At 41.3% G+C, this 26015-nt stretch overlaps 1 protein-coding gene across 1 annotated transcript; it reads right to left on the bottom strand.

The window, feature by feature from the left end:
- Positions 1-918: 918 nt before the first annotated feature.
- On the bottom strand, positions 919-3690 carry LOC148001085 (uncharacterized). Its single transcript, XM_087586869.1, has 2 exons — positions 3053-3690; positions 919-2625 (listed from the first exon to the last, which is right to left on the bottom strand). The coding sequence occupies exon 2, from the start codon at positions 2618-2620 to the stop codon at positions 1055-1057; it is 1566 nt and encodes a 521-aa protein (XP_087442995.1). The 5' UTR covers positions 2621-2625; positions 3053-3690; the 3' UTR covers positions 919-1054.
- Positions 3691-26015: the final 22325 nt, after the last annotated feature.

Here is a 26015-nt window from a genome sequence, read left to right as displayed (position 1 = left end):
TGGCCCCTAGAAGAAGGTCATCAACAAACTGAAGAAGTATAAGAGTGGGATGCTGGACTCGAAAGTCAGCCAAGTCCCGGTGTAAGGCCTCATCAAAGAGCGTTGGGCTGTTTTTGAAACCCTGTGGTAACCTTGTCCAAGTCAACTGTCCCGAAAGCCCCATTTCAGAGTCTTTCCACTCAAAAGCAAATAAGGGCTGGCTTTCTGGGCTCAGCCGGAGGCAGAAGAAAGCATCCTTCAGATCTAAGACCGTATACCAAGTATGGGTGGGAGGCAGGGTGCTGAGTAGGTTATAAGGGTTTGGGACAGTTGGATGAATATCTTCTACTCTTTTGTTGACCTCTCTCAAATCTTGTACTGGCCTATAGTCTCCAGTGCCGGGCTTCTTAACAGGTAGCAGAGGCGTATTCCAGGGTGACCGGCAAGGGACTAGGATGCCTTGGTCTAAGAGCCTCCTGATATGTGGCTTTATGCCCTGATAAGCTTCCCATGACATGGGGTACTGTTTAATGGAGACAGGAGTCGCGGTGGCCTTTAACTGGATAATTAGGGGAGGCTGTTGGAGCGCCAACCCCATCCTGCCAGTCTCCGCCCAGGCCAGTGGGAATTTCGTGACCCAAGAGTCTATTTCTGGAGATTTTGGCTTGTCCTGTTCTGGTTCATATAATCTATATTCATCTTCTAACTGAAGGGTTAAAATCTGAAGAGGAATACCGCGGGGCCCGGTTACTCGGGTCCCTCCTTCTTCAAAATGGATCTGAGCTTTTAATTTGGTAAGCAAGTCACAGCCCAGCAGAGGGTATGGGCAGTCCGGAACATGTAAGAAGGAATGGGTCACCTTACCAGTAGCCAGCTGAACCCGTCGATCTGTAGTCCAACGGTATCTCTTGCTGCCAGTGGCTCCTTGTACCCAGGCCGTCCGGTCGCTGAGTTGTCCAGGGGCCTGGGTGAGGACTGAGTGCTGGGCTCCTGTGTCCACCAGAAAGGTGACTGGCTGCCCCCCAACTTCAAGAGTTATCCTGGGCTCAGGGGGGGGCTCCTGGCCCTGACCTCCCTAATCTTTATCTAGGGCCAAGAGGGAGGTCTGTGGGCGGGGTCTTCGGAGCCCGCTGGGTTTCTTAGGGCAATCTCTGGCCCAGTGTCCTCTTTCTTTGCAATACGCACATTGATCCTTATCTAGCTTTGGCCCCTTTCGAACTCCCACCCTCTCTCCCCTTTTCTCTTGACCCTGAACTACGGCGGCCAAGATTCGACTCAACTCTCTGCTTCTTTTTCGGTCTCTCTCATCCTTTTCTCTACGTACTCTATCTTCCTTTTCTTCTTGTGTCTCTCTCTTGTTATAAATTCTTTCTGCCTCCTTAAGTAAATCCTGCAGTGTATACCCTTGTAAATTTTCTATTCTCTGTAGCTTGGCCCTGATATCTGGTGCTGCCTGCCAGATGAAGGACATGGAGACATTTGTCATTTGTCCTGGATCATCTGGATCATAAGGGGTATACATGCGATAAGCTTCCTTAAGTCTCTCTAGGAAGGCTGAGGGAGTCTCCGCAGCCTCTTGTACCACTTGTTTCACCTGAGCCAAATTGGTGGGGCGTCGTGCCGCCCCTCGGAGACCCGCTAGGAGCAACTGGCGATAAAGGCGTAGGTGTCTCCTACCTTCAGCCGTGGTGAAATCCCAATCAGGTCTCGTAAGTGGGAATGCGTCATCGATCTCTTCCGGGAGCAAGGTGGGGCGTCCATTGTCCCCCAAAACATGTTTCCTCGCCTCTAAGAGCACTCTCTGCTTCTCCTCAGAGGTCAGGAGGGCCTGTAAAAGTTGCTGTATATCATCCCAAGTGGGCTGATGGGTAAGCAAGACAGATTCTATCAGGTTGGTGAGAGCCACCGGATCCTTAGAAAAGGGGGGGTTGTGTTGTTTCCAGTTATATATGTCGGCCGCTGAGAATGGCCAGTATTGCATCTGGCCGCCAGCCCCTTGTCTAAGCGGAAAGGCCTGGGAGGTGGAGTCTGGCGCCACCTCGCGTCGTCCCCGAAGTCTTCCAGCCACAGGGGAAGGGGCCGCCTCGAGTCGAGGTCTAGCAGGCGGCTCCACTTCCTCTTCTCTTGGCGGGGCTGTAGGTACAGGGTACGGAGGAGGTTCTTCCAACAGGAGATCTATAAGGGGGGAATTTGGGTCCTCTGGGAGGACAGGTTTCGGGGGAGGGACTTTGGGAGATTCTTCCTTAGTTAGAGCAGGATAGAGAGAGGAAGAAGCAACCAAAGGGTCAGGTGGGCTCGGGGAAACAGGTTTAGGGGAAACAGGAAGCCAATTCGGGTCCACAAAGGGTTCTGCCCAAGGAGGAGGGCTAAATGCCAAGCTCTCCCAGGTGACAATGTAGGCCACCTGGTCAGGGTGTCCGTACGGCTTCTGGCGGAAAATCAGGTCCTTAACCTGCAAAATAGTGGTCTTGTTAAAAGTGCCGTTCACCGGCCATCCTACATCGTAAGTGGGCCACTCGGACGTGCAGAGGGTCTGCCATTTTCCTTTCTTGATCTCGACCGACTGATCACGTGCTCGGTCTCGGACGTCCTTCCAATGGTCTAGAGTGAGACTCAAGGGGGTTGTTAGCGATTGTCCCATGGTAGCTTCAAAGAAAATTAGGGCACAGATTAGACAGACAAATCCAACGATCAGACAAATAACAGCACCGCGCGGCTTCGACGTAAAACCCAAAACAAAGAGTCAGATGGAGGTGCTGAGGGTCCAGACCCTCTCCTCCAACCAAAACCACGTATCCCTCTGATACGGGCTGAGCCCCAAAGAACCGGGCTCCAGACACCCTTGGAACGTCTTCCAGGGCTGCGGGGGGGAGAAGTCCGAGCTCGTCAGCTCCTTCTCTGACCCGCCCAAACGGAGGCGCTGAGGGTCCTGAACCCTGAGACACCGAAGGCCCTGAGCCTTCTCCTCCGACCAAAACCCAGATCTGAGTCCAAAACTGAGAGGAACTGAACACGCGCACAGGACAAGACAAGACAAGACAGGGCAAGACACGACAGATGCCGGCCGGCTTACCTCCCGGTGGGTGGTCGGTGATCTCTGGGCGGAGGATCTCCAGGTCCCGGGCGAGTCCACAAAATGAAAAGACCTCCGGAGAGGACCTTTCCCTCAGGAGGAGACCCCCAAGCGCCCAATGACCGAGCCGAGGCCACTCGGATGCAATCAGCAAGAGGGTTTATTGGAAAACACAGGTACCTGCGGGCACACAGTCTCTTCGGAGGACTTGCGCGCCCAACAGCTCCAGCATGGGGCTTTTATAGGGTTTGGGGAAGCAGAAGCGGGCGTACAGAAGCAGATGCATAGTTACGGGGATTGGTGGATTTAAACGAAGCATATAGACATGTTCACATATGATTGGTTATTTCACAAGATGAGGTAATAAGGTATAGCTACACACATTGGCAGGTTTGAATCATATTCGAATGAGGTTGTAACATGGTAAGAGTACGTGCGGGCTGGGACGTCCTGAATGTCGGGGGGGAGGGGGCTAGGGACTTATCTCTTCCTGCCAGATCCGGTACTCCTAGTCTGTTCTGTATTCCTTTCCTTTTATGGTCTGTTAGTTTTAACGGTGACTCGGCCCTAGGTATCTGGGCGTGCCTGGGCTTGTTCAAGCCTGTTGCAACTCTGAGTTAAGACTCATGGGGTGGGTCTTTCACAAGCATTTGGGCTAATAGCCACTTATCAATGAGTGCATACCATGTATGTCTTTCTGTGATTGAGTTAGCTCACTCAGAATATTTTCCAGTTCCAAGCATTTGCCTACGAATTTCATAAAGTCGTTGTTTTTGATAGCTGAGTAATATTCCATTGTGTAGATGTACCACATTTTCTGTATCCATTCCTCTGTTGAAGGGCATCTGGGTTCTTTCCAGCTTCTGGCTATTATAAATAAGGCTGCAATGAACAGAGTGGAGCACGTGTCTTTTTTATATGTTGGGGCATCTTTTGGGTATATGCCCAAGAGAGGTATAGCTGTATCCTCAGGAGTTCAATGTCCAATTTTCTAAGGAACCTCCAGACTGATTTCCAGAATGGTTGTACCAGTCTGCAATCCCACCAACAATGGAGGAGTATTCCTCTTTCTCCACATCCTCGCCAGCATCTGCTGTCACCTGAGTTTTTGATCTTAGCCATTCTCACTGGTGTGAGGTGAAATCTCAGGGTTGTTTTGATTTGCATTTCCCTTGTGACTAAAGATGTTGAACATTTCTTTAGGTGTTTCTCAGCCATTCGGCATTCCTCAGCTGTGAATTGTTTGTTTAGCTCTGAACCCCATTTTTGATAGGGTTATTTGTCTCCCTGCAGTCTAACTTCTTGAGTTCTTTGTATATTTTGGATATAAGGCCTCTATCTGTTGTAGGATTGGTAAAGATCTTTTCCCAATCTGTTGGTTGCCGTTTTGTCCTAGCCACAGTGTCCTTTGCCTTACAGAAGCTTTGCAGTTTTATGAGATCCCATTTGTTGATTCTTGATCTTAGAGTATAAGCCATTGGTGTTTTGTTCAGGAAATTTTTTCCAGTGCCCATGTGTTCCAGATGCTTCCCTAGTTTTTCTTCTATTAGTTTGAGTGTGTCTGGTTTGATGTGGAGGTCCTTCGATTCTTATTCCCCTTCCCGGTTTTGTGGCCAACATCCCCCTAGCCCCTCCCCTTCCCCTTCTCTATGGGTGTTTCCCTCCCCATCCTCCCCCCATTACCGCCCTCCCCCGAACAATCATATTCACTGGGGGTTCAGCCTTGGCAGGACCAAGGGCTTCCCCTTCCACTGGTGCTCTTACTAGGATATTCATTGCTATCTATGAGGTCAGAGTCCAGGGTCAGTCCATGTATAGTCTTTGGGTAGTGACTTAGTCCCTGGAAGCTCTGGTTGCTTGGCATTGTTGTTCATATGGGGTCTCAAGCCCCTTCAAGGTCTTCCAGTCCTTTCTCTGATTCCTTCAACGGGGGTCCAGTTCTCAGTTCAGTGGCTTGCTGCTGGCAATCGCCTCTGTATTTGCTGTATTCTGGCTGTGTCTCTCAGGAGAGATCTACATCTGGCTCCTGTCGGCCTGCACTTCTTTGCTTCATCCATCTTATTTAGTTTGTTGGCTGTATATGTATGGGCCACATGTGGGGCAGGCTCTGAATGGTGTTCCTTCTGCCTCTGTTCTAAACTTTGCCTCCCTATTCCCTGCCAAGGATATTCTTGTTCTCCTTTTAAAGCAGGAGTGAAGCATTCACATTTTGGTCATCCCTCTTGAGTTTCATGTGTTCTGTGCATCTAGGGTAATTCAAGCATTTGGGCTAATATTCACTCATCAATGAGTGCATATCATGTGTGTTTTCCTGTGATTGGGTTACCTCACTCAGGATGATATAAAATAACTTTAAATGCTGAATTTAATTTACAGAAAATAAGCACTTATCAAGAATGCATAAATTAATATAGTATTCTTATAAGAATGTTGCTGAATTAAATAATTAATAAATAAATTTGGGTAGCAGGTTCAGGACTTGCAGCAGTTGTATGTGTTACCAAATGGCAGACATACATACATATATATATATATATATATATATATATATATATATATATATATATGCCTTATTTAGCTCAATATTTGAGCCATTGTTTAATCTCTATGTGGTTAGTCTCAAGCTATTATTTATTACATTTTGTGTATTTTCTTGGCATTTTTGGACGCCAGAGTTCTGCTTGACTGAGCCACATTCTCTCTCTTTCCAGGCATGGAGGATCATTTGCTGCCTCCTCTCCTCCCAGTCCCAAACCCAAGAATCCTAAGGTTTCACCTCTATAGTCCCTTCCAAGCCACTAGCAGCCAGCATCTTTATTTACCAATCAAAGCCAACTTAGCACAGATTCCAAGAAGCTACCTGCAGACACTAAGACACTTATGTAAACAGTTTTGGGGACCCAAATTAACATTAGAATATAAGCAGCATTAGGCTGAACCCACTATAGAATGTCAGTGTTTAAAAGTAGGATTAGGCCATTTATTACACTGAAATATTTATAATCACAGAAGGGAAATTTAAGGGAAAGAGTTAAAGCAAAGAATGTGAAAATAGAGAACTAAATCATATTGCAATGCTGCTTACAGTATTCTGATTAAAGTGAATAAGAGAACTATAACAAAAGAAAACATTAAAGATACCTGATAAATCACTGTGCTGTATCTGATGTTTTATGTATGGAATATTAGACCAGAAATGATGCTGGTACAGAAATAGTACATGGCCAAGAAATTATTGCACTGAAAATGAAAAAAAATATCCCCATTCTTTGAATGTAGTCTAAAGAACCAGGCTTGGCCTAGTTTAGAGAGACAACTTGTGTTAAGACAGTGTGAAACAACCACATGCTATGGGTATTTCAAGTCTGTGTTTCCATGCGTCTCTCAGTAAAAGAAATAGCAACCTGGAGGAGGAAATCATTCCTTCTGATAAGCAATTCAGCCCTGTGAACATCTGTGAACATCTGTAATGAAAACTATTGAGGGAAGGTTGGATGGGTTGTTGATTTGCGATGGTTACCATTTCAAATGTTCTTATTTTCAACTTCCAGATATTGTTTCAGAGATTTCCTAAAAGGCATTGTTATACAAAGACACAATTCTAGCTTAATAGAGCAGAAAAAGGTTGTATATTTTTAAGTCAGATCACCAGGCCTAAAAACAATTTAATGCCTTTAATTAACTTACTTTTTATTTAATGACCCCTGATTGGTATCCCGCTCTGCCCAACATGCATACTTCTTGTAAGTTTTCAGCTATATATTCTTAGAGAAATCTGTGTTAATTAACTTAATATCTTTGGAATTCACATGGAAAAGAGGAAGAATTATTAATTAGAGTCATTTATTAAGGCAGACTCAATAGAGAAACATGAAAGCAATTTGAATTAATTTAAACAAATCTGTAATCAAGTGTTTTATTTTGCTGGAGGTCATTAGTTTCTGTAGGTTTCCTTGGTAGTCACTTAGGAATGTGGAGATTCAGGACAGAATATGGGTTTATAAACTTTATCCACAAGGAACTAATCATACACATTAGGGAAAGTTTCCTAACCTTTTTGATTTTCAAATATACTATGTAACATTGTTGTAATAATTATCATATTTGTCTCACGAGATTTGTGATAAGGGCCAATATGATTTGCCTAAAAATTATTATATTGTCTTATAGAATAATATGAAAGACTATCAGATTTCTTAAGCTGTAGTAGCATTCTTCAGAGACTTTTCCTGTAAATATCAGTTCAGTGTGTACAAGCTTTATTAATAAGATAATAAGAAAAGAGTCTGAGAACACCCATTTTTGAAGTGTTATTCTGAGTGCTATTATAATGTAGACACTCCCACATCTGAGAACATTATAGAATTTAATTATTATTTCTAGAAGGGAAACTACCACAGTACACTGACAAAATTGTTTTAGAATATTCAGTGTTTCTATTTTCCAGATCCTATACAATGGTTAAATGAGTTTTCTGGCATCTAGTTAAGATTGTCCAGGACATCAGCTATGAACTGATGAATGACTGAGAATCACAAAGAACATTTCTGTTCTTGTTAGCACGTGACGTCTTCCTATGTAAAGCAGCATCGCTTCCTGTCTTCCTGCCTACCCGCCTTCCTGCTTTCCTGCCTTCTTTATTTCTTCCCCCACTCTTCCTGTTTCCCTTCCTCCATCCCTCCTTCATTTGGACTTCCTTTTTAAAAACACTTTCCTCTCTTCCTCTCTCCCTCTTAGCTTTCTTCCTTCCTTTATTTGTTTTCTCTTTGAGACAGGGTCTTTTGAAGCCAAGACTGACTTTAAACTTACAGAAACCGGACTTGCCTTGAAATATTAATTCGACTATCTCAAAACTCCAAGTGCTTTGAGAGTAGACATGTGCCACCACAGCCTGGCTTTCAGAATCCAATATTATTAAGCTTATAGGCTGTGGACAATATAATCAAAAGGGCAATGAAACTGGAATTTCTGGCTTTTTGGAGAGTCAGTTGTGCCATGTGGTATTTTCCTGGAAACTGTTTTATGAGAAGATGTTTTTCTGAGGGAGACACTTGAGAGCGTGTTTTACTGAGAACACAGATGGGTTGTTGTTCTGGAAGCTGCCTGATGAAAGGGCATGTGATGTTTTGCTGAAGCAGACACTTGAGAGGACAAGTGATATTTAGAAAGAGTATAACTCAACATACAGAGGACAATGCCTTCCATCCCTTTGATGCTCCTTGTTTGTCTTTGCTTGCTGGAATCTCTGAAACTCTGGGATTAGTTCACCTTGCTTTCTTCTCTGATGTTGCTTCCAACCCCGACCAGCTGGAAAGGAGCGACACCATGACATTCTTCTCAAAGCAGTTTATTCAGGAACTTTTTAGCATGCAAGCAGCAACAATCTCTCTCCGGCCCCCAAGCACACTCCCTTATAACCTCCCTCAACTCCACCTCAATCATCTAGTCTGCATAACCTCCGTTCATAGGTCCACGTCACATGGCCTGATCTATCATCATGGTGCGCCTGCGCAGCTCTCACGATGGGGCGTGGCTTACCTTCAGGTGCTAGTTGTAAGACTCGGCAGCAGTCCCGGGCGCCATCTTGGGATCGCCGCTACACCTGCTCCCCAAACACTCTGATCTTTGCTTGATATACATACCTTCATAGAAAAAATGTACCAAAGAATTTTTGTACTATTTAGTCTGCTTTTTTCCACTCCAGTGTACTCATGCCAACTGGGGGAGTCTTAGAGCTTCTTCTCGACTTAACCATGCTACTGATTCATGTTGGTGTTTTGCTAGTGGACTGGACTAGTGACAACAAAGATTGGAATGTCCACAAAGAACTATTTATAAGTAGGTCCAAAACCCTTGTTACCTATTAACCTTTCTTTTCCATTACATCTAGTGAGTGTTGGACTAGAAGGGAGTTTGAAGAGTTTAAGAGCCCTTACTAAAGTATGCTTTGAAAAATCTAAGCCTACAGGGCAACACAGCAGGATAATCTCAAAAAGCAGAGGGAAGAGCAGAGGCTGGAGAAATTCCATCTTCTCTTTTTATATTTTTATTTTGGGTACATGAGTGTTTGGTCTGCATATGTGAATGTTTGCCACCTGTATGATTGATACACATGGAGATAAGGAAAGGGCATTATGTCCCCAGGAACTTGTGTTGTAAGTGGTTATGAGACAACATATGGATGTTAGAAACAGAACCTGGAAACTTGGAAGCAAAACAAGCAATCTTAAGAGCTGAGACATATCTCTAGCCATCTGGTATCATGGTCTAGGTCATCTTTGTCTCTTACAAGTCTGGAAACAGAATTATAATATTTACAAAATGCACAAAGCTCAAGAAAACCCAAAAGAAGGTAGCCAAACAAACATAATTCCACCTCTAACAAAAAAAAAATAAAAGGAAACAATCACTATTCCTTAATATCTCTTAACATCAATGGGCTCAATTCCCCAATAAAAAGACATAGACTAACATACTTGATACATAAACAGGACACGGCGTTTTGCTGCATACAGAAATATACTTCAGTCACCCCTGCCCACATCCCTGGCCCAAGAGGAAACTGGATAAGGCCTCTGGGCTCCCGTGGGGGAGGGCCCAGGAGCGGCAGGACCCCTGTGCCTGAGACACCACAAGAACCAGAAGGAAACAGACCGGATAAACAGTTCTCTGCACCCAAATCCCGTGGGAGGGAGAGCTGAACCTTAAGAGAGGCAGACAAGCCTGGGAAACCAGAAGAGACTGCTCTCTGCACACACATCTCGGATGCCAGAGGAAAAAGCCAAAGACCATCTGGAACCCTGGTGCACTGAAGCTCCCGGAAACGGCGGCACAGGTCTTCCTGGTTGCTGCCGCTGCAGAGAGCCCGTGGGTAGCACCCCACGAGCGAACTTGAGCCTTGGGACCACAGGTAAAACCAACTTTTCTGCTGCAAGAAAGCTGCCTAGTGAACTCAAGACACAGGCCCACAGGAACAGCTGAAGACCTGTAGAGAGGAAAAACCACACGCCGGAAAGCAGAACACTCTGAAACCATAACTGACTGAAAGAGAGGAAAACAGGTCTACAGCACTCCTGACACACAGGCTTATAGGACAGTCTAGCCACTATCAGAAATAGCAGAACAAAGTAACACTAGAGATAATCTGATGGCGAGAGGCAAGCGCAGGAACCCAAGCAACAGAAACCAAGACTACATGGCACCATCGGAGCCCAATTCTCCCATCAAAACAAACATGGAATATCCAAACACACCAGAAAAGCAAGATCTAGTTCCAAAATCATTTTTGATCATGATGCTGGAGGACTTCAAGAAAGATGTGAAGAACTCCCTTAGAGAACAAGTAGAAGCCTACAGAGAGGAATCGCAGAAATGCCTGAAAGAATCGCAAAAATCCCTGAAAGAATTCCAGGAAAACATAAATAAACAAGTAGAAGCCCATAGAGAGGAGACACAAAAATCCCTGAAAGAATTCCAGGAAAACATAAATAAACAAGTAGAAGCCCAGAGAGAGGAGTCACAAAAATCCCTGAAATAATTCCAGGAAAACACAATCAAACAGTTGAAGGAATTAAAAATGGAAATAGAAGCAATCAAGAAAGAACACATGGAAACAACCCTGGATATAGAAAACCAAAAGAAGAGACAAGGAGCTGTAGATACAAGCTTCACCAACAGAATACAAGAGATGGAAGAGAGAATCTCAGGAGCAGAAGATTCCATATAAATCATTGACTCAACTGTCAAAGATAATGTAAAGCGGAAAAAGCTACTGGTCCAAAACATACAGGAAATCCAGGACTCAATGAGAAGATCAAACCTAAGGATAATAGGTATAGAAGAGAGTGAAGACTCCCAGCTCAAAGGACCAGTAAATATCTTCAACAAAATCATAGAAGAAAACTTCCCTAACCTAAAAAAAGAAATACCCATAGACATACAAGAAGCCTACAGAACTCCAAATAGATTGGACCAGAAAATAAACACCTCCCGTCACATAATTGTCAAAACACCAAACGCACAAAATGAAGAAAGAATATTAAAAGCAGTAAGGGAAAAAGGTCAAGTAACATATAAAGGGAGACCTATCAGAATCACACTAGACTTCTCGCCAGAAACTATGAAGGCCAGAAGATCCTGGACTGATGTCATACAGACCCTAAGAGAACACAAATGCCAGCCCAGGTTACTGTATCCAGCAAAACTCTCAATTAACATTGATGGAGAAACCAAGATATTCCATGACAAAACCAAATTTACACAATATCTTTCTACAAATCCAGCACCACAAATGATAATAAATGGTAAAGCCCAACATAAGGAGGCAAGCTATACCCTAGAAGAAGCAAGAAACTAATCGTCTTGGCAACAAAACAAAGAGAATGAAAGCACACAAACATAACCTCACATCCAAAAATGAATATAACGGGAAGCAATAATCACTATTCCTTAATATCTCTCAATATCAATGGCCTCAACTCCCCAATAAAAAGACATAGATTAACAAACTGGATACGCAACGAGGACCCTGCATTCTGCTGCCTACAGGAAACACACCTCAGAGACAAATACAGACACTACCTCAGAGTGAAAGGCTGGAAAACAACTTTCCAAGCAAATGGTCAGAAGAGGCAAGCTGGCGTAGCCATTCTAATATCAAATAAAATCAATTTCCAACTAAAAGTCATCAAAAAAGATAAGGAAGGACACTTCATATTCATCAAAGGAAAAATCCACCAAGATGAACTCTCAATCCTAAATATCTATGCCCCAAATACAAGGGCACCTACATACGTAAAAAAAACCTTACTAAAGCTCAAAACACACATTGCACCTCACACAATAATAGTGGGAGATTTCAACACCCCACTCTCATCAATGGACAGATCATGGAAACAGAAATTGAACAGTGATGTCGACAGACTAAGAGAAGTCATGAGCCAAATGGACTTAACGGATATTTATAGAACATTCTATCCTAAAGCAAACGGATATACCTTCTTCTCAGCTCCTCATGGTACTTTCTCCAAAATTGACCATATAATTGGTCAAAAAACGGGCCTCAACAGGTACAGAAAGATAGAAATAATCCCATGCGTGCTATCGGACCACCACGGCCTAAAACTGGTCTTCAATAACAATAAGGGAAGAATGCCCACATATACGTGGAAATTGAACAACGCTCTACTCAATGATAACCTGGTCAAGGAAGAAATAAAGAAAGAAATTAAAAACTTTTTAGAATTTAATGAAAATGAAGGTACAACATACCCAAACTTATGGGACACAATGAAAGCTGTGCTAAGAGGAAAACTCATAGCGCTGAGTGCCTGCAGAAAGAAACAGGAAAGAGCATATGTCAGCAGCTTGACAGCACACCTAAAAGCTCTAGAACAAAAAGAAGCAAATACACCCAGGAGGAGTAGAAGGCAGGAAATAATCAAACTCAGAGCTGAACTCAACCAAGTAGAAACAAAGAGGACCATAGAAAGAATCAACAGAACCAAAAGTTGGTTCTTTGAGAAAATCAACAAGATAGATAAACCCTTAGCCAGACTAACGAGAGGACACAGAGAGTGCGTCCAAATTAACAAAATCAGAAATGAAAAGGGAGACATAAATACAGATTCAGAGGAAATTCAAAAAATCATCAGATCTTACTATAAAAACCTATATTCAACAAAACTTGAAAATCTTCAGGAAATGGACAATTTCCTAGACAGATACCAGGTATCGAAGTTAAATCAGGAACAGATAAACCAGTTAAACAACCCCATAACTCCTAAGGAAATAGAAGCAGTCATTAAAGGTCTCCCAACCAAAAAGAGCCCAGGTCCAGACGGGTTTAGTGCAGAATTCTATCAAACCTTCATAGAAGACCTCATACCAATATTATCCAAACTATTCCACAAAATTGAAACAGATGGAGCACTACCGAATTCCTTCTACGAAGCCACAATTACTCTTATACCTAAACCACACAAAGACACAACAAAGAATGAGAACTTCAGACCAATTTCCCTTATGAATATCGACGCAAAAATACTCAATAAAATTCTGGCAAACCGAATTCAAGAGCACATCAAAACAATCATCCATCATGATCAAGTAGGCTTCATCCCAGGCATGCAGGGATGGTTTAATATACGGAAAACCATCAACGTGATCCATTATATAAACAAACTGAAAGAACAGAACCACATGATTATTTCATTAGATGCTGAGAAAGCATTTGACAAAATTCAACACCCCTTCATGATAAAAGTCCTGGAAAGAATAGGAATTCAAGGCCCATACCAAAACATAGTAAAAGCCATATACAGCAAACCAGTTGCTAACATTAAACTACATGGAGAGAAACTTGAAGCAATCCCACTAAAATCAGGGACTAGACAAGGCTGCCCACTACTCCCTACTTATTCAATATAGTTCTTGAAGTTCTAGCCAGAGCAATCAGACAACAAAAGGAGATCAAGGGGATACAGATCGGAAAAGAAGAGGTCAAAATATCACTATTTGCAGATGACATGATAGTATATTTAAGTGATCCCAAAAGTTCCACCCGTGAACTACTAAAGCTGATAAACAACTTCAGCAAAGTGGCTGGGTATAAAATTAACTCAAATAAATCAGTTGCCTTCTTCTATACAAAAGAGAAACAAGCTGAGAGAGAAATTAGGGAAACGACACCCTTCATAATAGATCCAAATAATATAAAGTACCTCGGTGTGACTTTAACCAAGCAAGTAAAAGATCTGTACAATAAGAACTTCAAGACACTGAGGAAAGAAATTGAAGACCTCAGAAGATGGAAAGATCTCCCATGCTCATGGATTGGCAGGATTAATAGAGTAAAATTGGCCATTTTACCAAAAGCAATCTACAGATTCAATGCAATCCCCATCAAAATACCAATCCATTTCTTCAAAGAGTTAGGCAGAACAATTTGCAAATTCATCTGGAATAATAAAAAACCCAGGATAGCTAAAGCTATCCTCAACAATAAAAGGACTTCAGGGGGAATCACTATCCCTGAACTCAAGCAGTATTACAGAGCAATAGTGATAAAAACTGCATGGTATTGGTACAGAGACAGACAGATAGACCAATGGAATAGAATTGACGACCCAGAAATGAACCCACACACCTATGGTCACTTGATTTTTGACAAAGGAGCCAAAACCATCCAATGGAAAAAAGATAGCATTTTCAGCAAATGGTGCTGGTTCAACTGGAGGGCAACATGTAGAAGAATGCAGATCGATCCATCCTTATCACCCTGTACAAAGCTTAAGTCCAAGTGGATCAAGGACCTCCACATCAAACCAGACACACTCAAACTAATAGAAGAAAAACTAGGGAAGCATCTGGAACACATGGGCACCGGAAAAAATTTCCTGAACAAAACACCAATGGCTTATGCTCTAAGATCAAGAATCGACAAATGGGATCTCATAAAACTGCAAAGCTTCTGTAAGGCAAAGGACACTGTGGTTAGGACAAAAAGGCAACCAACAGATTGGGAAAAGATCTTTACCAATCCTACAACAGATAGAGGCCTTATATCCAAAATATACAAAGAACTCAAGAAGTTAGACCGCAGGGAAACAAATAACCCTATTAAAAATGGGGTTCAGAGCTAAACAAAGAATTCACAGCTGAGGAATGCCGAATGGCTGAGAAACACCTAAAGAAATGTTCAACATCTTTAGTCATAAGGGAAATGCAAATCAAAACAACCCTGAGATTTCACCTCACACCAGTGAGAATGGCTAAGATCAAAAACTCAGGTGACAGCAGATGCTGGCGAGGATGTGGAGAAAGAGGAACCCTCCTCCATTGTTGGTCGGATTGCAGACTGGTAAAACCATTCTGAAAATAAGTCAGGAGGTTCCTCAGAAAATTGGACATTGAACTGCCTGAGGATCCAACTATACCTCTCTTGGGCATATACCCAAAAGATGCCTCAACATATAAAAGAGACACGTGCTCCACTATGTTCATCGCAGCCTTATTTATAATAGCCAGAAGCTGGAAAGAACCCAGATGCCCTTCAACAGAGGAATGGATACAGAAAATGTGGTACATCTACACAATGGAATATTACTCAGCTATCAAAAACAACGAGTTTATGAAATTCGTAGGCAAATGGTTGGAAATGGAAAATATCTTCCTGAGTGAGCTAACCCAATCACAGAAAGACATACATGGTATGCACTCATTGATAAGTGGCTATTAGCCCAAATGCTTGAATTACCCTAGATCCCCAGAACAAATGAAACTCAAGACGGATGATCAAAATGTGAATGCTTCACTCCCTCTTTAAATGAGGAAAAAGAATACCCTTGGCTGGGAAGGGAGGGGCAAAGATTAAAACAGAGACTGAAGGAACACCCATTCAGAACCTGCCCCACATGTGGCCCATACATATACAGCCACCCAATTAGACAAGATGGATGAAGCAAAGAAGTGCAGACCGACAGGAGCCGGATGTAGATCGCTCCTGAGAGACACAGCCAGAATACAGCAAATACAGAGGCCAATGCCAGCAGCAAACCACTGAACTGAGAATAGGACCCCCGTTGAAGGAATCAGAGAAAGAACTGGAAGAGCTTGAAGGGGCTCGAGACCCCAAAAGTACAGCAATGTCAAGCAACCAGAGCTTCCAGGGACTAAGCCACTACCTAAATACTATACATGGACTGACCCTGGACTCTGACCCCATAGGTAGCAATGAATATCCTAGTAAGAGCACCAGTGGAAGGGGAAGCCCTGGGTCCTGCTAAGACTGAACTCCCAGTAAACTAGACTATGGGGGGAGGGCGGCAATGGGGGGAGGGTTGGGAGGGGAACACCCATAAGAAAGGGGAAGGGGTGGGATGTTTCCCCGGAAACCGGGAAAGGGAATAACACTTGAAATGTATATAAGAAATACTCAAGTTAATAAAAAAAAAAAAGAAATATACTTCAGTGATAAAGACAGACACTACCTGAGAGTAAAAGGCTGGTAAATATTTTCCAAGAATACCAACAGAAAACATAAACATAACCCTTGCCCACAGACATAGCTTTGGATTCCTACATCATGGCTACTTTTCTCTTTTGAGCAATAAAATTTGAGAGTGAGTTAGACTTGACCTATCATAGAATACACTCCTTAATATATTTCTTAGATCAAAAATGCCCCCCCCACAAAAAAAAAAAAACCCGAATCAAGGATGTGGACATAGGACACACACTGCCCCTGGGAATGGTTAGGAAAAATTTGGTTCAAGGTTTAAAAGGAACAGGGATTTGAAGAAAATATGTCTACACAATTGTATCTTTCCAAAATTTAAGAGTTTAAACACAGCTGATTCACTGATAGTCAGCTTTTGAAATTTCATGTCTATAAAACATTCTACCTTCCTCCTCTTTTGTTTTGTTTTGCCTTAAATTCTTCTATACATTGAAAAATAAATATTAGTAATTATTCAAATTAGCTTATTCTACAGAACTACCACTTTTTTTTCTTTTCTATCTTTATTAAATTGAGTATTTCTTATTTACATTTCAAATGCTATTCCCTTTCCCGGTTTCCAGGGGAACATTCCCCAAGCCCCTCCGTCTCCCCTTATATATGGGTGTTTCCCTCCCTATGTTCCCCCCATTACCTTCCTCCCCCCAACAATCACGTTCACTGGGTGTTCAGTCTTGGCAGGACCAAGGGCTTCCCCTTCCACTGGTGCTCTTACTAGGCTATTCATTGTTACCTATGCAGTTGGAGCCCAGGGTCAGTCCATGTATGGTCTTTGGTTAGTGGCTTAGTCCCTGGAAGCTCTGGTTGGTTGGGATTGTTGTTCATAGGGGTCTCAAACCCCTTCAAGCTCTTTCAGTCCTTTTTCTGTTCCTTCAATGGGGGTCCTGTTCTCAGTTCAGTGGTTTGCTGCTGGCATTCGCCTCTGTATTTGCTGTATTCTGGCTGTGTCTCTCAGGAGAGATCTACATCCGGTTCCTGTTGGCCTGCACTTCTTTGCTTCATCGTCTTAGCTAGTTTGGTGACTGTACATATATGGGCCACATGTGGGGCAGGCTCTGAATGGGCACAAAACTACCACTTTTAAAAGAAAAAGTACACACTTTCCTTAAATAAGCTGTGTATGCAGCAAATGTAGTCAGAAAACCAATCAAATCTCCTGAAATGGAAGTTATTGACAGCTGTTAGCTCCATGTGTTTGGTAGTGACTCCTCTGGTTGTCAGTAAAAGTTATAAGCACTCTTAAGTAAGCACTCTGAGCTATCTCTCCAGCCCTGTTAACTGCAATCTTTGCTTTTACTGTGTCTTCCGTAGTCAGATATTTGCAAACCCTTTTTGTCTTCAATTCTTTCAAATATGTTTTCTGTTCATCCACATTTAGTAAAATTGCACTTATGATGTTCATTATGAAGCCTAATAATAATCTTTCTATAAATCTAAATTTTAATCACTAACATTCTACTGACCTGTCTTGCAAAGTAATAGACCTAAATCCATGTGAAATGTATATTAAACATTGATTTAAACAGCTTTGATTATTTCAGTTTACAGAATAAATTTAGAATTCCTTTTCTCCCAGTGCTTTTGTTGAGAACTTTGTGTCTAACCTTGTAAGTTCTATTATTAATATATGATGGAAATGATTATGTGAATGGGCATTTGGGGACAGATAGAGCCACAGAAAGAGAGAAATACAAGCAATAGCCTGAGGCTCTTGCAGAATCAAATTTACTCCTGTTGATGTTTTAAGACCGCATTGATGTTGACCTTGAGTTGAAAGAAAAACCACTCCACCAGGAACAAAATCAAGGCTAGATGTAGCCTGGCTGACAGCAACTTTAAAATCCACTCAGTTAACCTTTTCCATGTTAAAATCCTACATGTTCCACTTCAGCCAAGTTTTCCCAGGCATTGTGCTTTCACAACCAATTGCATTTCAAACTTTTCCGGGTCTTTGTAACCTATGTGAATTCTCTCCTTTGTTGTTATTTTATTAAGCCAAGCCAACAGTTTGAACATTTGTTGAAACCTCAAAGGCTTAGTTTTTAGAGCCATGGGCCCAGGCCAGGGCCTTGGACACAGTAAATCGGCATGCTTCGGCTGATCAGCAGTCCTTACTTCAGAAGTGACATAGACTTGGAAGGCCCATCTGTACATCATGTTTTTCTTCTCTTGACATTTTTTTTATTTCCAGAAATACTAACTTAGTAATGCTTTTATAAATTAAAAACCAAATTTACACACTGAGATAACAAATGAAATAATACAGATAAAGGAATGTATATGTGAAATTAAATCCCTCAGAATGAATATTCTAGTTCCCTATTTCTGTGGAAGTAACAAAAGAATGGAACTACATATGCACACATACACAGAAAATAGAAGGGGAAGGGGTTCAAAATGCCACTAATCTCCATACATTGGTTTATACTCAATGGTCTTTAGAACTAGGCCAAATTATGCATAAATAAACCAATATAAATGATGAAGGTTAGAGATCCTAAAATATACTGCATTAAGGAAACAGTTAAAAAGAGAGAATAAAAATTCAAAGAGGACAGACATCCAATTTTTTAAGAGGACCAAGTAAAAACAAAGAGATCTTGACTTTATCAAATAGCCCCACATTTTAAACTCTATGAAGAAATTAACACATTTGCACATGGTCAGCTCTCATCAGCCACATGACCAATGTTTTCTGTTATCTAGCTTATTTCTAAGCCTTCTCTGAGATTCTCATTCTATAATGACCAAAGGGTCTGCTGTATGACCCTAGGTGACAGATTTTCTTTCCCAAAACTAAAAATATGGTTTTTGATGAAAATTTATCCTGATAATTTGTTGAGAGTGAGTCTGCCATACTTCTGCACTGCAATCATTTCTCTCTTCATCATTTCTAAATATTGCACAAAATGATACTGGAAGTATTTGGTTTTCCTCAAAACTGTTGTATGCTTGGATGTTGAATAAGAATATGAAAGAAGTGCATTTATTGTTTTCTGTCATTTGTAATTTTTACATAAATTAAAAAAAATTGGTCCAAATAAAATATATCCTCTCTCCATTGCTTTAAAATAAAACAAGCTTGGACATGAAACATGGGTATACACACTTAAATAAAGAAATCTTTTATATTGTTTGCCTGCTAAAATGATTCTTTGTTCAAAATGTTCTAGAATATATGCTTTCTTTTTAAAGTGTAATATACTATGATGTCATTATGAGCTAATTTCTATTAGCAGTAGGAAAAATACGTTACCAAACTAGAAGCTCCTCAATAGATGAATGTACAATCATGATATGTACAAAAACAAAATGGAATATTATTAAGCTCTAAAAATGGAATATTATTAAGCTCTGAAAATGGAATACTAAGGTCTAAAAATGAAAACAAGAAAATTTTAGGAAAGTGGCTGAACTTAGAATATATAATGTTAATCAAGGTCACCAAAAGTCAGAAATTAAATAGCATGTCTTTTTTACATGAGCAGGTCTTAGCCTATAATGCACATGTGGATATTTGTAAGCAATTTTAAGAAGAGATATAGCATAATGCTAAGAAAGGAGACTGAGAAAGTTTAGTGTTAGATGACAAGAAAAATAAAGATATAGGCAAAAGAGTACATACATTCTGAAAGAAAGTCAAAAGTTAGGTTTTGTTTTACTTGTTTCTTCTGTCTTGGTTTTTGTTTCCAATTTTTTTTTAATTTATGTTTTAAGATGAATATGCACATCGAAACTTTCCATTAATTTATGGTAAGACCCTATTGCCAAGGAAACTTCTTACATTTCTCATTACTAGAGTCTTCACCATTATTGACTAGTATTCACGATATTAGAAGGTACTTTGCATGCCACCAAAGGAAGAAGGTTACCACTAACCAGATTAAAGTTTCTGTGATCTATACTGGCGACATGCTTCCATGGTATTCTAGTGCAACATTGACACAAATGTTGTGGGTGTAAGCAGCTAATTTCTAATTAAAATTAAGGCCAATTCCAGTAAGATGGAACCCATGTGTGCTTGAATGGCCAAAAACAACAGACCTATATTTCTGGACTTATGGGAAAACCAAATACTATTGTACTGCTAAAGGAGACTATCCATCAATTGTCCTCTAATAACATTATACTATTCCCAAAATTAGTCTCTCTCACAGCCGGCATTAGATAAGCTCCCTCTAGGAGCACATGGGAGTTAGTTTATAGATCTACAACTGGAGGACTTGTAAGAGTGAGACCTTGGAACACTCAGTCCCACATGGAAGGTCTTCATCAATTTCCTTCTCTCAGGGATCAGGGAACTCTGCAAACACAGCAGAGAGAGTATAGGAATCAGTGGGGATGGAAGACACAAAGGAAACAAGTCCTTACAAACAGGGCTCACACAGATAGGAACTCACAGAGAATGTGGCAGCATTTGCAGAGCCTGTATAGGTTCCAGCACAGAGAGGAGGAAGCGGACATGATTTTCTATTCATAACCAAAGGACTTCATAACCAAAGGATTTAACAGCTTCTTATAAAGGAAGAAACACTTTTCTCCAGTGAAGTCTCAATGGGTATGTAAACTACACTTCATGGTAGGACACATGCCCAGGAATAGATGTTAACATTAAGTGAACTTAATAGTTTCTTTGTAGAATTTTATCTCATATTACTTTGTTTTAATATTGATATTTTTATTTAGTCTTTTGTATACTTATATGTATATTCAGTTTTTTATTTTCCAATTTGTATTTTAATTGTGTGTATGTTTATGTGTATGTTTCTTCTGCTATTGTGCAGTTCCTTTTTTTTTTAAAATTCTAGTTGGGTTATTATTTTTTTTTGAGCCTTTTCTTGTTGGTTTGTTTCTTTAGATTTTTCAAAGAAGACCTGAAATTCGTGGTCAAAAATGTGGAAGAAAATCATAAGGAGAGCCCTAACAGAAGCCTCATAGCTTCATGATGACCATTCTACTTGTATAGAAGTTCACTGAGATGTGTAGAATTTGGAAAGTGTATGTTTGATTGGTTATTTGGTTAAATTTGTCTGACTAGGTGCTGTTTTTCCTTGTGAGTTCATTACAATAAAGTAAAACATATAAAAATAGGATTTAAAATATTCCTTTGAATGAAGTAGTATAATTAATGTCTTAAACACAGGATACAGTGACAAAAATAATCTAAGAATGAGGTTATTACTATGCTAAACTATATCATATAATGACATCTTTCTGGGAAACAATATCCCAGGATTCAAAGAATCTAGCAGACCACAAAACATCTCTTTTCTTCTGTACCAACAGCCAGAGATGCTTGATAAAGTAAAAATATTAGGTACCATGGGTAATACTTTTACTTGTGCATTTTAAATGAACTACATCTCAGAAAGGAATGTCAGCACTGTGGCAAATGTCACTGGCTGCTTAGCTTACAATTAAAGCATTTGTGATAGCACTGTAGACACCGCAGTGTATTGTTTTACATTATGAAATATGCAACTGTTTTTCTCTGCCAATTACTAGTCTGTAATTCATTGACTGAACTTTTTTTTCAGTCATTTACTTGGCAATTTTCATTGCTTGAAGGGAAGTAACTTTTTAAAAATAATACATGAACATTAACCTTCCCTAATGAATCCATTTGCAATTCTTAATGTAATTTGTAAATAGGACTTGAAATATATTGTTTCTCATGTTACTAATTGACAGGAAATATGTTTGTATAAAAAATAAATTATTTTAAAAAAAAATAGAAGTCCTTTCTTACTCTATCCTTTCTCATTCTATCCTCTCCAATTCATTTTGTTTTTTCCGTTAGATTGTACAATTATAATTACAGAATACATTTAGAACCCTCCTCATAATGATATTTTTAAAAGAAAAGTAAATGCCAATTCAAAATATCTCACAGTGACTCCCCCAATTGCTCCTACAATTCTGTGCCTCTTTATTTTGTGCTGATTTTCTCCTTCCAGTGATCTCCTTTTGGTTACTTCACAGCAGGCTTTATGGATCACTGATTCTGCTGATATATTTTTCTTGCCAAGGTCATTAGCAAGACCCTCACATCTTTCTCTCCGTTTTTTACACAGTCTTTTCACATATTTTATAAATGAGGCTCCTATGAACTCTGTGTTTCCAGAATTCTTAAATGCAATCACTAGTTAATTACAATTGGTTGATTTTTAAATAATGTTTCCTATATCACTGATATATCTTAACTACATCTTTACTAAAAGTAATGATAAATAACATTTATTGATTGACTATTATCACTCTGATGTTAAAATTTTATTTTTGGTTCTCTTAATTCCATATAAGAACTCAATGGAGAGGGGCTGTTCTGTTACTGTTGTGCCCTTGTCCAGGAATGGATGTGGAATGCATTATCTGACACTGCAGATAGTATCTCAGAGGAATGGGTGCTGTTGCTTCTGTGGACCCAACCCTTGTCCTTGTTCCATTGACAGTGTCCTTTGCCTTCTAGAAGCTTTGCAGTTTCATGAGGTTCCATAATATGTACTCACTTATAAGTAGATTTTAGCCATAAAATATAGGATAACTATGATACACTCCACAGACACAAAGAAACTAAACAAGAAAGAAGGCTCAATTAGAAGGGCCAATAAAATACTCATTAGAGGTAGATGGAGGGAGAGAACTGGATGTAAGAGGGGGAGATGAGAAAGGGATTGAGGGAGGTTCAAGATCAGGCGTGGGGAGGGACAGGAGGGATGGCCAGATGACCATCAGAATGAATAGAAATCTGCAGCTGATAGGAGGTGAGGATGATCTCTAGGGCAAGACAGAGATCTGGGATAAGAGAAGGACCCAAGGTTAAATGTGGGTGCTTTAGCTGTGATTCTCAGCATTGGAGACATTGAATCTGAAGAGCTCACCTCAATGTAGGAAGCCCGGTGAAGTGAAAGAGACACCTATATACCCAGAATGTTTTTCACTGAAAATCTATCCTGTTTACAAGCAGGGATAGGGGATGGAGCAGAGACTGAGGAAATGGCCTACCAACAACTGTCCCAACATGAGACCCATCCCATGGGTAATCAATCCCTGACACTATTAACGATTCTCTGTTATGCTTACAGACAGGAGTCTAGCAAGGCTGTCTCCCAAGGGGCTCCACCCAGCAGCTCACTCAGACAGATGTTAACACCCAGAGATTAACAGTAGATGGAGTTTAAGGACTCTTCTGGAAGAACATGAGGAAGGATTGTGGCCTGGAAGGGATTGGAACTCTGCACGAAGACCAGCAGAGTCAACTAGCCTAGAAATTTTGGGCTCTCAGACATTGAACCACCAACTAAAGAACATACATGAGTTGGGCCTAGGCCTTCCGGCACATATACAGCAGATGGGGAGCACTGTCTTTATGTAGCTTCCTGAATAACTAGAGTGGGCACTATCCCAACATCTGTATACGGGATATGTCCTAGCTGGGCTGTCTTTCCTGGCCTCAGTGGGAGAGGATCTGCCTACCCTTTCAGAAACTTGTTGTGCCAGGATAGGGGGAAACTCAGGGTAGCCCCCATCTGCTCAGAAGTGAAAGGAGATTTGGGGGGAAATTGTGGGAGAAGATGAGCAGGAGGGTAGCAGTGAACAGGATGTAAAATGAACAAGTAAAATAAATAAACAGATTTACTTTTCTCAGTTGTATTTTGTTCTACCCTAAGTCTCTGCACTTCCTAGCCTCTGGTTCCTGATTACTTACAGAGTGTCATGTCTAGGCATTTGGCATGGAAGTAAATTTGAACCAGGCATTGTTTAGCCACTCCCCCAAATTCCAGTCCAGCATCACTCCAGCATATCTTGCAGTCAGGACATATTGTAGGTGACAGGTTTTGAAGCTAGGTTGATGTCACAATCCTGCTGCTGGGAGCCTTGACTGCTTATAGAATATGGACACAGAGAGAAAATGCCAAGAGTGATTATTTAAGTATTTAGGGCCAATGTAGAAACCTAGTGCAATGGAAACTCCCAGGCATCTATGAGTGACCCTAGTGAAGTTTCCTAATTCCTAATGAGGGATATGGAGCCTGAACTGGACATCTCTTGTATTCAAGTTTTGGTGAGCAGCAGTATACCATCCTGTGGTGCAGAATGCATCCTATAAACTAGATGCCAACATGGAACTCTTTTATTTCCAGTTGTGTGTGGCCTGGAATCTGTGGAGTCATTGGAAGCAGGCTGGAGCAATAGTGCGGTGAAGGCATGGCCAGACCCTGGAAAATGCCTGGAAATTGTCAGGAATAGGATTGTACTCCCATGCCTGTGCAAGTAGCCCTGTGCCCTGACTTTGCCACATAGGAGGAGGTCATGTAACCCAGTAGTCATGTTAAACTTCCTTTCCCCTTACAAGGTCATATTCTGCAAGTACCTGAAATTCCTTCTTATGCCAATGAGGCATCTTCAGTGCCCTGGCCCAAGCCACTGATGTACACTCACCCTTAAAAATCTCTACCCAGCCCCTTATGGTTTCAAAAGCCTTTAACAAACTGCCTTACTGAATCTGCCTCTGGGTAGTCTGTTCTCACTGTACTTACCTCTGTCTGCTGTCTCTTAGCTACTGGCCATTTCACCCAAATTTTCCTCCCAAGATCCATGGTTGTAATCTTGGGTTAATCACACTGCTAAGGATTGAGAAGTGGAGCCTGAATGACAGCTGGCATCCAAATGTATGGTGAAGATTGCCACGAAACACAGGAAGGAGTAAGGAGGTGAGGGATGCTTGCCTGGAACATCTATCTGTCCCACCAGATCCCACTTGCCTATAATTCTGTTTCTCCTTCATTTTCTCTCTCTTACACTTGTTTTATGTCATTGCATGGGACTAGGTGTGGTTAAATGGTACACTGACATCTTCTGGACAAGGTTACTTCTTGGCCTTTGCCAGTGTCAGAGCCTCCTGGGTCCCCTGCAGTGTTTCACTTCCCTTGTTAGACCCTTCTGGGTCTCTTGCAGGGTTTGACCCCTGCTGAGCCCTGCTGACCGCATGTGGCAGCCTTTTGTTCCTAACAAAGGAGCACTCTGGCCTGGTTCCCACACACCTAGGCAAGATGGTCAACTTATTTGTCTTCCCAGTCTTTTGTTTTTGAAATTTAGGCTGGTCTTCCTGGATTTCTCCCTAGTAAATTCAGGGCACTTAGTCATTCTTTTGTTACCAGGTTTCCCACTGTGCTTCCCAGATTTTTCCACCAGGTCAACTTGGGGTATACATCACAATCAAACCATAAATTACTAACAAATGTTCTTCAATTTTTTTTTGTAATTTTATTGGATATTTTATGTTTTTACATGTCAAATGTTATCCCCTTTACCAGCTTTTCCTTCTCCCATTCACTCTCACCCTGCTACTATGAGGATGTTCCCACTCTCACCCACCACTCCCACCACACCATCCTGGCATTCCCTTACACAGGGAAAACTAGCATTCACAGGACTAAGGGCTTTTCCTCCTATTGATGCCAGAGAATGCTGTCCACTGCTACATATGCATCCTGAGCCATGGATTCCTCTATGTGTACTCTTTGGTTGGTGGTTTAGTCCCTAGGAGCTCTGGGAGTCTGGTTGGTTGATATTTTTGTTCTACCTATGGATTGTAAACCCCTTCAGCTCTTTCAGTCCTTTCTCTAACTCTTCCATTGGGGAACCTGTGCTCAGAACAATGATTATATTTGAGCATCCTCATCTGTATTAGTAAGGCTCTGGCAGAACCTTTCAGGAAACATCCATATCAGATTCCTGTCAGCAAGCACTTCTTGGCATCAGCAATAGTAACTGGGTTTGGTGCCTACATATGGGATGGATCCCCAGGTGGGGCAGTCTCTGAATGGCCTTTTCTTTAGTCACTACCCTATTCTTTGTTCTTGTGAAAGATCCCTGAAGAGAGACCCTTACTCAAGTCTCGGGAAATCGAGGATCCCAGACACAGAGAGACCATTTCAGATG

This window comes from Rattus norvegicus, chromosome 15, assembly GCF_021556685.1.
Source record: "Rattus norvegicus strain SHRSP/BbbUtx chromosome 15, alternate assembly SHRSP_T2T, whole genome shotgun sequence".
In the NCBI taxonomy this organism is placed as follows: domain Eukaryota; kingdom Metazoa; phylum Chordata; class Mammalia; order Rodentia; family Muridae; genus Rattus; species Rattus norvegicus.
Note: the sequence above shows the minus strand (reverse complement) of the source record. Positions and strands in the feature narration are given on the sequence as shown.